The sequence below is a fragment of the Ovis canadensis genome, chromosome 22 (assembly GCF_042477335.2).
Source record: "Ovis canadensis isolate MfBH-ARS-UI-01 breed Bighorn chromosome 22, ARS-UI_OviCan_v2, whole genome shotgun sequence".
In the NCBI taxonomy this organism is placed as follows: domain Eukaryota; kingdom Metazoa; phylum Chordata; class Mammalia; order Artiodactyla; family Bovidae; genus Ovis; species Ovis canadensis.
In genome coordinates, this window is record NC_091266.1 from 36,640,593 (window position 1) to 36,653,531 (window position 12,939).

Sequence of the window (12,939 nt, forward strand, 5' to 3'; positions counted from 1 at the left end):
TTCTACCGCACAGCAGTTTGAGAACCACTATTCTAGAGAGCTCTTTCCCACCCATCCATTGGAGGATTTCCAAGTTGGTTTGTGTTCTGGGTGTACTGCAGGAAGAGGAGAATGAGCAGTTTCCTTGCAGCCTCTCCACCAGCCGTCTGGGCTCACCCTCTCCCCCTCCAGCTTCTGCCGTTTCTCATTCTGCTCCTTCTCATCTAGGACGCCATTCCCATCTTGGTCAAACCTGGTGAAGGCAGCCGTGAGCTTGGTCATCTCATGCTCTGTGTGCTCCAGCCTGAAGAGAACAGGGGGATGAAATGACCTCTGACCTGCCATGGCTGTGAGCTCTCCATTATGGACTCCTCACTTTTTTTTGCTAGACTCTGGCAAGAGTCTTGCTCTCTAGGGACAAAGGGGGCCACATGAGAAAGCCAGGATGTCAAGGTCTAGTGATTTGAAACCCTCCACCGAATCCCTTGAATCTATTTCTTCCTTCCCTGACTCCTGCTGACTAAGTTCAGGCCCTCAGGATCTCCTAAAAGAATTATTGCAAAATCTCTTTGCCTCCAAATAACCCACCCTCTACCTGCTCCCTACCCACTGCCCTGTGGCCTTCCCTTCATCCCCTACCCCTGAAATCTATCCTTCATAATGCAACTATGTAATTAAGCTTTCTAAAGTACAAGCCTATGGAATTCCCTGGCGGTCCAGTGGTTAGGACTCCGAACTTTCACTGCCAAGGGCCCAGTTTTGATCCCTGGTCAGGGAACTAAAATCCCAAAAGCTGCATTGCATGTCTCTCCCCTACCCCCACCCCCCCCCCCAAAAAAAAAGAGTACAAGACTAACTATACTCCTTCCCTGCTTAAAACCTCTCCTGGGCACCCTATTCTTTGGATAGAGAAGTGGTATTCAGGGCTTTTCCCAGTGTGGCCTTAGCCCATTTCTCCGCCTCACCTGCTTTGCCCAACCTTTCATTTAATGCCTTACAATGCTCAGTTACTTATTACTCCTGTGTATGTGGCTCAGTTTCAGACCTCTTTGCCTTTGTATGTGCTTTTATACCTCCACGTTCCCTCACTTTTAGTTATTTCTGTTGTGGAACAGAATCACTGTTCTGTGATTTCTGTTTATTTGCTTACATGTCTGTGAATTCCTGAAAGACAAAGATTTATCTCATTTAATTATATGCCTGCCCACAGCTGGTACTCACAATATATCTGATCAATGTTTGTTAATATGTTTAACTGAGAAGCAGGGAGAGGATGGCTAAGGAAATAATCCTGTGAGGGATTAATAATCCTGTGAGGGATTAATAATCCTGTGAGGGATTAATAATCCTGTGAGGGATTAATCCTTTGTGAGGGAGCATAGAATTAAGCTCAGAGTTTTGTGGGAGTGAGGGATGTATACAATGATTAGGGAATCATGGTATTACACTAGTGCTAAGGGTTGTTCAACAAGGTCCAGAATAGAACATGATCAGAGTCCTTTAAACCAGGGGCACAGTTCTGAAGGTCAAGATAAGAGACCTATAAGCCAAGGTTAAAGGCCTATAAAACAAGGTCAGAGGCCCATGGGCCAAGATTGGAGGGTTATAGGCAAAGGGCATATGCTTGAGGGTCAAGGACTTATAGATCAATGTCAGAGAAGGTTGGATCTCTGCTTGCTCACTCCCTCAAGGTGTTGGTGAAGTCCTTGAACTGGATCTCTTGCTCCCCAGCCTGCAGGACCTTCTGCACATCTGAAACCTGCTCCTTCCTCAGGCGCAGCCTCCGTAGGGTCTTGTTGTAGCCCTAGACAGGGAAAAGAAACAGGCCTGGTTCCCGCCTGCAACCTCCTCCTCATCTCTTGTCCCCACCTGCACTCACAGGGTGACAGGATCCCAGGGATAAGCTGAAGGCACAGGCCCCTAACCCATGAGGCGCACCTGGGCCCTGATGCACATGTGCGGCTCAAAGAGACTCAGTAGTCACCTGTCTCAGGAGGTCTGAAAGCTGTAGCTCATCCTTTTGTCCAGCCAGCTCCTCCTTGACCTCTGAGTATGTGTCATTGATGATGGCCAGGAACATGTTCTGAAGGAGAAAGCAGGGACCAGAGTCCGCACTTCCAGATCCACTGACAGTGTCAAGCCCATGGACCCTATGAAGGTCCCAACATATGTTCCAAGAAGGCCGATGCCTCCAGCCCCATCTCTGCAGCCCACTAATCCCCACATCTCAGGGTCCCCAGAGCCCAGCCTTTCAGCACAAGTCTGTTATGGGAGTCATGCCCCCTCATCAACCTGATGTCCTCCCTTACTGCTGCAGTAATCTGGCCACGAAGATGCCCCAACATATGCCACAGGCTCCCTTCATGGAAGGGTCTGCTTGTCACTGAAGCCAGAAACTTTCCAAGGTGAGAGTAAAATTGTGCTCTCTTCACCATCTACCCCCAAATCCATATCTGTATCCCTGTCCACCAATCAAATAAAGAAACCTGCTGGCTTTTCTAACAAAAATCAAACACAGATCTTTCATGGTTGGCAGGGAGAGAGAGCAAATACAAAACAATGGTAGTGGAAAGAGCCAAAGAGCCCCAGGGGAAAGGGGGTCTTAGAAAATAGGCAGAAAAGCTTCCAAGGGCAGGCTCTTCTCCCCATGAGGTAGCCTTTCTTCTCTTTCCATCCTTGGAGGACAGAGGTTTGATTTTAGGGAGGGAGCCTGCAGCTTCCTTTATACTCTGCAAACTGCCTAACCGTGCTGACCACACACTGGCCAACCTTCAGAAAATGCAGAGGTTCTCCTTGCCCCCCATCTCTCCATCCTTGGTTTGAGAAATCCACCCTAATTATTAGTGTAGAACCTGGGTTGGGGGGGTGCAAAATCCCACCCTGCAGGACATTCACATCTCCACTCCTCATGTTCCCAAATCCCCATCCCTCAGTGGGACCCTCACCAGGAGCACAAAGAAGACGAAGAAGACGTAGGTGACAAAGTAAACAGGTCCCAGGATGCGGTTGGCGTTGTCAATAGCATTGTAGTCAAAGTCCCCAAGGATGATCCGGAACTGAGTGAAGCTGAGACGTCATGACGGGGGCTTCACCCTAAGCTCAACCATAACCTTGACGCCATCCCACTTCCCTCCCTACTGCTCTTCAGTGAACTCAGACCCCTGACCCTATCTGATGCAGACAGAACAGGGTCAGAGATGCTGAGTACACACACTAGGGCTTCTGGGGACTCATCTAGATGCTTTAAGCACAGAGACACCCAGATCCACATCCACCCAAATTCCCCAAGGATACACACACCCCTAGGGCCAGAGGGTGAGGGGCCAGGGAGTGGAGGAGGAAGGACACACACATGCACTTGGCGAAAGTGCTAAAGTTTTCCACTTGGGTCCCGAAAAGCAGGTAGCCCAGCTGGGCATAGGCGAAAAACACGATGAAGAACATGACGGCGAAGCCCAGGATGTCCTTGGCACAGCGGGCCAGCGTGGAGGAGAGCTGGGTCATGGTCTTGTTGAAGCTGATGTACTTGAATATCTGAAAGGGCCATGTTGAACCAAGTAATTAGGGAAGAAACAGAAAAGCCTGAAACAGTCCACTCTGGGGGCCTCGGGAGGCCACAGGAGTTGCCAAAACCAGACAAGGAAAATGAGACTAGTCCTAGGGAAGGGAGAATGCATGCCCTGAGGTGCTGCTGAGGATGCGGAGCCCCAGGGTACCTTGATCCAGGCAAAGAAGAGGTTGACGGCGTTCATGTTGTTGTACTGTGTCTGCCAGAAGGCGAGGAACTCAAAGTCAGCATACATGTTTGGCTGCTGTAGAAGCTTCCCCATCAGCCGATTCACCTCGAGAGTTCGGAATATGTGGAAGCCCACAGCCATAATGGAGAGCTGTCACAACGGGGGTTGGGGAGCGTCAGAGAGTCAAGAGAATCTCAAGGGAAGTTCAACCATGAAGTCCCAGGGGAGACCTGGGATGGGTAAGACAAGTAGGGGGAAAAAACACTTCTTTCCCTGCTGAGTGGTTGACTATCTTAGGTTCAAATGGAACTGGATAGGATGATTGGGGGAACAGCTTAAAGTCCAAGAGAAGGCTGTGAGGCCAGTGGTAAATATGTAGATTGTAAAGGACCATGGAGAGATGGAACCAAGCAATTTTATTTCCCCCACCTCTTTCCAGCCTTGGTCAGAAATGCATGTGTCCTGTTAACAGGAAGGAGACGAAGATGAAGAGGCAGAAAATTTTAATAGAAGAGAAAAGGCAGGAGTTTCAAGGGGACAGGTCATGAGGGGGAGAAAGAGAAGAGGAACATAATGTCAGGTACAAAAAAGAAGCAGGGCCTGGATCACAGGCCAGAGGGAGAGGAAACATGGAGATAGGATTCTTTCAGGGCTGAGCCTGGGGCACATCAGCCTCTGGCTTAGGGAGCTGTTACATAGTGATTTGACCAGAAGTCCCAAGGACTTGGGATACCAGAAGGAAGAACTGGGAGCCCCTCTCAGGGTAGGCCTCCCTGCACCATCCAAGGTGTCCCAAGTCTAAGACATCTGTCCCTCACCAAGATGACCACCAGGTCCAGAATGTTCCAGATGCTGCTGAGGTAACGAAGCCCGTGGATGCGGAGTTCTAGGATCTCCTCTACTATGTAGTAGAAGATGAAGATGCAGAAGGCAATCTCACAGCCAAAGATAAAGAAGTCCCAGTTGCTGACATAGCGGATCAGCTTAACTGTGCGGATTTGCCAGGATGGGATGGCACCTCCTGTAGCTGGAAACTCCACCACCAGTCTGTGGGAGGAGGGGGGTGTCTGGTGGGGCCTGTGCTGGGACAGTTCCTCCCATCCTCTCCCCTCCCCCAGCATAGGGAACACATTTAAGGAAGGGTCTCCGGCAGAGGAGAAGTGAACCGGGAACCATGGATGACAGAGGGAAGGCAGGGAAAGGGGACCCACCTCAGAACACAGAAAAGATTGATGTTGGCATTGTAGACTGAGAAGTCAATGAAGACCACCCGAGTGCCCCTGTCCAGCCACAGGCCCTCCTGAAGGCCCCTGAGTGCCTCTGCACAGGCCCATCGAGATCCTGGAAGGTCCAGGTAGTAGCCACCTCCACTGTAGCTTGTAAGCTGGCCCCAGTGAGAGGAGCCCCCCAGCTCATCCTGTGAGTGGTAGGTCCATCTGTCACAGAAGAAGCCATCTGAGTGCAGAAGTCTGAGCCAGGCCCAGAAGCTGGTCTCCCAAGGCAATGAATGGCAGCATTTTATAACTGTCTGGGCTTTACAGTTTCATATATATTACCTATACACATCACATCTACATTTTACATATATTATCTTGTTTAACGTAACTATTTGAGAAGGAAGGAAAAATATTATTCACATTTTACAGAGGATGAAACTAATACTCAGATGTCTGAGATAATCCAGCTAGTTAGTGGCTGAAGTGAAGTTCAAATGTAAATCTCCTGATATTTTACAATGTCACCCAAGGCTACAGATAATAAACCCAAGTCCACTTTTGACTGCAGCCTGAGTAGTCCCCATGAGGAAAGCATGTAGCCCAGAAAAGACCCTTTCTTCTCTTGTGGTTGTGCACCTGGCTACTTAGCCCCATGATTCTCTGTTCGGTCCACAGACTTTCCTCCCTGAACCCTTCTTTCTTTCCCCTTCTTTCCTGTCCTATTCACCCTTTCCCCTTTCTTCCCTAATTCCTCATCCATCCTTGGCCCCTTGCTGCCTTCCCCTATTAGCTCCAAGGGTCAGATTCTTGCAGCCATGACTTATGTGGATCCCTTCTCCATACCCAGGAGGGACTTCTGGGTGAGAAAGGATGCTTCCTCTGGCAAGACTGCCTCCAGAATAGGGCAGCTGTGACAGGGACCTGTGTGTGAAGACAACTCTGAAGGCTGTGGCTCTATCTGCTAACATACTTTTCTGTTCCTCAGTGACCCAGACCAGGGTCTCCAAACAGTCACAGATGGGTCTCAGAGAGATGCCTCTCACCTCCCCACCAAGTACCCCCAAGGCTCTTTAAGTCTGAATGGGAATGGTTCCCAAACCCGGGATGGCATCAGGCTCAGAGGGGCAAGCCCTGCAACACTGGTTGGGGGACTCACTCACGCTGTGCCATTGAGGCGCCCAAAGGGGAGTTGCTCTTCCTTGTCTGGGGAGTAGACATCGTAGCAGCTCAGAATGTCCTCGCGGAAGTCCTCATGCACCACGCAGGAGTCATTGCGGACCCGCAGCTGCCGCAGCCTCGGAACCCCCAGCAGCAGGTTCTCATAGTAGATGAAGGAGTGGGAGCCGTGGCCCAGGCTCTGGTTGTTGTACCATTTGGTCCAATACAAGCTGTCCAGTAACGGGCCCTGGGCAAACTAGATCACGAACTGGGTTGAACCTGACCCAGACTCTGCTGACTTTTGCCCTTAGAATTCCCTTTTCCCATACTCACTGACCCCCTCCAGCTTGTCTCCAGTCTGCTTCTGTTGGGCTCTTCAGCCTACCCATGAACTCTGGCCAAATCTCAGCCTGATGTGGCCTTACTCTTTACTTAAAACACATTTCGAAGTTCTGCTTTACCTCTGACTCTCAATACTAGTTTAAGCACTGACTTGACTCTCTGATTATCATCCCGATCTCTAACCTATCACTACCCGAACTCTATCTAGTCTGACCCATTAATTCTTGCCTGACCGCATGACTCAGCCTGATCCTGGAATGCCCTGGTCTCTGGATATGGCCTTATCTACCGTTTGACAGCCCTGAAACCTGGCCCGTGGCCTCAGGCTTTAGGCCACTGTGAAGAAGAGGGGAGAGGTAGAGGAGATCTCATACTCACATCCCAGAAGTCCTCCATGCTGCTGATGGCCTGGAAGGAGATTCCAGTGTCCGATGGGGTGTGTAAGAAGAGCTCAGACATCACTTTGGTGTAGTAATAGGCACTGGAGCTTGTCATTCCATAGGTCACTAGAAACCAACCCAAGAGGCTGTGTTCTGAGTTCCTTCTCCAATATCCAGAGGAGACTACGTGAGGTCAAAGATGCTACCTGGATGGGATCTACCCCCCTAGAGTTGGCTAAGGGGCTGACAGTAGCATTGGGGAAACCAGGGAATTAAGGGGAAGTTGTAGTTATAGCTCTCCTCCTCTCTTCCCAACTCACCTCAGAAAGACTAAACTCCACTCTAACTGTCTCTTGACATTGTCATTCTAAATAGTCACTTTTCTCTCCTGAGCCAGCTTAACTTCCTAGTTCTTACTCCCCAGAGCCAAGTTCTTACTCTACATTCTGCATCAGGTAGTGCTTCCTTTTATTTGTCCTATATTAATGCCCTTGGAAAAATGCCTCCAAACTCAAGTATGCCAAAGCCATGGCCAAATGCCTCGCCATGGAGATGGGTGTCCTGGACCTTGGAGTCAGTGACTCTGCGGCCTTGGGGGTAGGAGGTAGGCATGGCACCTTGGCCTTTGTCCTGAAGAACCAGATCCCCCTTGACCACCTTGACACACACATCTAGATCAAAGTAGGGCTGTCAAGGGAAGTTACAAATTTTCTGATTAACTGGCAGAATTTGAAGAGTATAAGCTCTTTACTTTATAGATTGCCCCTCAAATGAGACTTGTCTGGTGTTTCCTTGTGTTTAAATTCAGGTTATGCGTTTTTGGTCAGGAATACCAGAGTGAGACTGTCCTTTCCAGTACAGTCAGGAGGCATAAATTGTCTAACTGCATATTACTGGTGACACTAGCTTTGATCCCTTGTTAAGATGGTATCTTCCAGCTTTCTTCAATATACAAGTATTATTTTTCTCTTTGTAATGAACACATATTTTATGGGAAAATACTTTGAAACTATGCAAATATCCTTTATTAACCAATTTTTAACCTGCAAGTTTTAACACCCATTGATGACTTTTGCCTAATTATTATTATTCCGGTTGTCAAGTTGTGATTTGCTCATTCTATCATCCCTTCTGTGTTTATTAGTTGGCATTCTCTTCAGGAAGAGCTTTTTCTACTTCCTCACTGATTTATTATATGTTATTCAGTATGAAACCCTTTAATATTTCTATAATTCTGTAAAAATTTTGTCAATTTTTTTAGACAGGTCATGAAAAACAAAGAAATTGTTCTAAAATACTTTTAAAGTATTCAAATCTTTTAAAGATTAAGACAGACTAAAGAATCATGAAAATAAAATGCAACATGAACCTCTGCTGCTGCTGCTGAGTCGCTCCAGTCGTGTCCGACTCTGCGTGACCCCATAGACGGCAGCCCATCAGGCTCCCCCATCCCTGGGATTCTCTAGGCAAGAACACTGGAGTGGGTTGCCATTTCCTTCTCCAGTGCATGAAAGTGAAAAGTGAAAGTGAAGTCGCTCAGTCGTGTCCAACCCTTAGCATGGACTGCAGCCTACCAGGCTCCTCCATCCATGGGATTTTCCAGGCAAGAGCACTGGAGTGGGGTCCCACTGCCTTCTCCATATGAACATCTAGTTAAGATTATATTCTGGGCCATACTTTTTCCTTTTTCTATAAAGGCTATTAGTAGAATAACTGGTGAGACTGTAATAAGGTGTGTTCATTAGATAATAGCACTGGATCATTGATAATTTCCTGACTTTGATCATTTCCTTATTTTTAGGAATAATATGGCATTATGTCTGCAATTTACTCTCAAATAGTTTTGTGTGTAGAGAAGGAAATGGCAACCCACTCCAGTATTCTTGCCTGGAGAATCCCAGGGATGGCAGAGCCTGGTGGGCTTCTGTCTATGGGGTCGCACAGAGTCGGACATGACTGAAGTGACTTAGCAGCAGCAATTGTGTGTGTGTGTGTGTGTGTGTGTGTGTAGAAGGGGGATGAAGAGAAAGTGATAAAGGAAAAGCAACCACAGTAAAATATTCACATTTGAGACATTTGGGTGAAATACATATAAGAACTCTATTATTCTTGTAACTTTCCTGTACATCTGTAATTAAAGTTTTTAAAAATTAAAGTAGGATTTGTCAGCCTCTTGTGAGCAACTCCCTTCAAGAATTTTCATTTTCAAATCTTGGAACCTATTTTCTTCCAGTACCCCATCTAGAAAGGAAATGCCCTGGGATGGACTGAAGTTCACTCACAATTTGGGAGGAAAGAGGCCAATGAGTAGTCTCAGGTTAGGCACAAGCAACATCATTCATTTCCAGGGAGAAATCAGCAAAAAGAAAGCATTATTATTTCACATTTCCCCATTCCACTCTACTAATTCCAAGAGATGACTTGACTTCTCCCTAAATAAAATCTGTGATTACCCTTAGTATCTGGAGGACTCTGACTCAACTCATCTGGATCTGGAAAATGGGTTGGAAATCAAACTCTTCTGTCTGCTGAGAGCCTACCACAGTTAGAACTGATGGTCAGTGAGCTGAACTTTTCCTAAATACTGCTGCTGTGCTGTGCTCAGTCATATCTGACTCTGCGACCCCCCTGGACTGTAGCCCACCGGGCTCCTTTGTCCATGGAATTTTCCTGGCAAGAATACTGGAGTGGGTTGCCATTTCCTTCGCCAAGGGATCTTCTGATCCAGGGATCGAACTCTCGTCTCTGGCGTCTCCTGCATTGGCAGGCGAATTCCTTTACTGCTGTGCCACCTGACATTGCTGATTAAATTGTTATACCTTTAGAAGGCCACTAGGTGGTATTCACAGCTCTATCTTTTTCTCTTCTCCAACTCTAAATCACCCCTCAGAATTAGTATTGCTCTGAACTGGTTCTCAACCCTTTATGGAGGAGGCATAACATCTCTGATTATTAACCAAGACAGTAAAGACTATATATTCTGAGAAAAATGGTTTCACCTAGTCAAATGCCCAGTGATACTCAGAACACCTATTATATGCTCTATGTTAAATGTTTGACATGACTATTTCATTTAATCCTACAACAACCCAATGTATTAGGTGCTATCATTTCCCCTTTTTTCCACTCTCAGAGGGCTGGAGTCACTTGCCCAGTGTAAATAACCTAAGGGAGCCAGGAATCAAGGATGGCACTATATCCAAGAGGTAGAAGTTATAGAAGGGAAAACTTAAATTCCATAAATGGCAGAACTTCCAAACTATGAGTGCTTCCTATTAAGAAATAGGCCACTTCACAAACATGCATTTCACCCCTGACAGTGTCAGCAAAGGACCATGTGCTGAGGATCACATTGAGGGGGTTTCTGCCATGGGCAGTGGCTGGCCTTTCCAGTTCCTTCCTTTAAGATCCAGTGAAGGAGTGGAACGGCTTCATATGTTTCAAAAGATAACACTAGGGCAGAGAAAGACAAGCAACGGGGAGGAATTCGAATTTGTCAGTATGTCAAATGTCAGTGCTAAACCACCTTTCTGATGTAGTGAGGGCCTCATTCCAGGAAATTTTCAGATACTGGACAATGACTGCATGAGAAGGCTATGAAAGGGATTCAGAGACCAGGTGGCCATCCAGTACAGAGAACCTGATTTTTTTTTTTTTTTCTCTTGCTGCTGCTGCTGCTAAGTCGCTTCAGTCATGTCCAACTCTGTGCGACCCCATAGACGGCAGCCCACCAGGCTCCCCCGTCCCTGGGATTCTCCAGGCAAGAACACTGGAGTGGGTTGCCATTTCCTCCTCCAATGCATGAAAGTGAAGTCGCTCAGTCGTGTCCAACTCCTAGCGACCCCATGGACTGCAGCCTACCAGGCTCCTCAGTCCATGGGATTTTCCAGGCAAGAGTACTGGAGTGGGGTGCCATTGCCTTCTCTGTTTTTTTTTTTCTCTTAGATAGATACTAAGTTCTCCTACACACTATATCATATCTCTTAACTTTAGCTTCAGATCAAATTCCCAGTTGCTGAATAATAATAATAATCGCCATTACTGATTCATTATTCACCAGGCTTTGCATACACTGTCTTCCATAATCCCGAAACAAAAAACCTCATAAAGTAGGAACTATCTGTATTTTATGCAGACAACAGAAATCCAAAATGTTATTAAATAACTTGTCCAAAGATCAGACAGCAAGCATGTAAAATTTGGATTCAAACTCAAGTCTGACTTACTCCAAGGACCATAAATTTAGCCATTGCTCTACATTATACATAATATATCACTCTACTACTCAACATCTTTATGATAATGGACCCTGGCTCTCCTTCCAAAACAGGTTTATAAGGTGTCCTTATAAGAAAACTATTTGAAGAGTTTGACATTTGACTCAGGAGGCAAATTATGAACGCAGTTGGTAAACTCAAAATAGCAACACCTTAAAAGAAACTTCAAATTTCTTCATTCTGGTATAAATGGAAAATGTACACAAATCTGTATCAAGAGTCACATTCTGACATAGATGAGGAAGGGGAAAAATCACATGCATAAAATTGTTACCTGGGTTATTCACAATATCAAAAAATTACGAACAACCTAAATGTCCTACAGAGAGGCAATAGTTAAGTAAATTATATCACTGAGACACTTAATGGAGTATGATACAGCCATTGAAATGCTAGTAAAAGCAGAATGTAAAATTGTTTCCCTGCTATCACTACATTTAAGTATTTTTAAAATGTTAAGCATGTAAAAATTTAAAGGAAAACTGAACTTTTAATGAAAAGTATAATATATTTAATTAATGCTATAATAATAATAATAGAATAGAAACTCATTTAAAAAAATCTTCCTACATTTTTGTTTTCAAGTCATGAGTTGAAATTTCCAGGCGCTGGATGCTCTACTGGGCTTTGCGACTGCTTCCCTAAGATCCTCTCTTGGTTCATACCAGGATTTTATTTGAGGTATCACATCTCTCCTGATCATCTCACCTATGTTGCCAGATGCTGAGTCCATCCCTGGCTCTAGGACTTGGAGAGGGGGCTCAGGACTAAGCTGATCCACAAATACCTCTCCCTTGGTACCATTATTGGTTCAGAGATGAGCATCTAATACATTTCAGATCAAAGACTCATGAAGAGAGATTTTTAGAACCTTTGGGGATCTCATCTCTCTTGCTAGATATGAATAAGACAGCCCCAGATGATTCAGACTTAGCATGAAACTGATCATGCAGCTGACAAACTGAATAACAGAAATAAGCGATGATGTCATTAAGTCATGAAGCAACTGGATTGATCAGCCCTGAACCTTGCCCCCCTTTGGATCTTCATCTGGACTAAAAGTCCCATTCAGGTGTAAGCCTGTTTTCACTGGATTTTATTTTATTGTAACAGTCCTTACTTATATGGAAATCAAGACATTTTCAAAAAGATTGCATTATTTCTGAGGAAAATGGAGCTAAAAAAGCTTCTGCTACTGTCTGAACTAGAAAGCAGTGGATGACTAGCATATCTGTGCCAAAGTTTAAATAAATTACATTACAGCACTATATGAAAGAGGGCTTGGTGACCAAGCCAACTGATGATGAGGATATTCTAGGAACACACTCATCATTCATTTTGCAAAACTTTCTGAACTTTATTAAAGTCAGGTTTCTAGAATATCATGAAATTTACTTATATCCCTACTCCTAAAAACTGCCTTTATAGAATAAGGATATTATACAGATTTTAAGAAAGGCAGACATAAAAGACAATCAAAAGTAGCACACGTTTTTAATATTGCCTTTATCCATTATGATATTCCATGTCCCTTATATACAAAAGCCAACAAAGCCAGTTCTTCCAGTTAGCGTCTTATTAACTGGTGTTCTCTTTCTTACAATGAGAACTACTCAATCCATTTGTGCTTTCTTTGCTTTAGTTGCCAGGAACCTCAGGCTTTGTTCTCATTTGTAGTGCCTTTGTTCATTTTATCTTCCTCCCCTTCCTTCTCTTCTTTTGCCAGGTCTCTTTATTACAGTTTTAAAGGGTTATATTTTATTGTATCTGTGCTTCTTAATGTAAATTGGCTCAGATTCCTTTTGGACATAGGTAGGGCACAAATATATATTATTAAGTAAGTGTGGCT

The 12,939-nt window shown here is 45.4% G+C and overlaps 1 protein-coding gene across 1 annotated transcript in view; it reads right to left on the bottom strand.

Moving 5' to 3' along the window:
- PKD2L1 (polycystin 2 like 1, transient receptor potential cation channel) overlaps nt 1-12,939 on the bottom strand; it is a 44,306-nt gene that overhangs the window by 2,620 nt on the left and 28,747 nt on the right. The window contains exons 3-12 of the mRNA XM_069567580.1: nt 6,812-6,939; nt 6,094-6,347; nt 4,928-5,152; nt 4,535-4,763; nt 3,696-3,866; nt 3,332-3,513; nt 2,925-3,045; nt 1,964-2,062; nt 1,662-1,783; nt 157-283 (exon numbers count right to left, since the gene is read on the bottom strand). Coding sequence (XP_069423681.1) covers nt 157-283; nt 1,662-1,783; nt 1,964-2,062; nt 2,925-3,045; nt 3,332-3,513; nt 3,696-3,866; nt 4,535-4,763; nt 4,928-5,152; nt 6,094-6,347; nt 6,812-6,939 — 1,658 coding nt within the window. The remainder of the gene's footprint in view (nt 1-156; nt 284-1,661; nt 1,784-1,963; nt 2,063-2,924; nt 3,046-3,331; nt 3,514-3,695; nt 3,867-4,534; nt 4,764-4,927; nt 5,153-6,093; nt 6,348-6,811; nt 6,940-12,939) is intronic.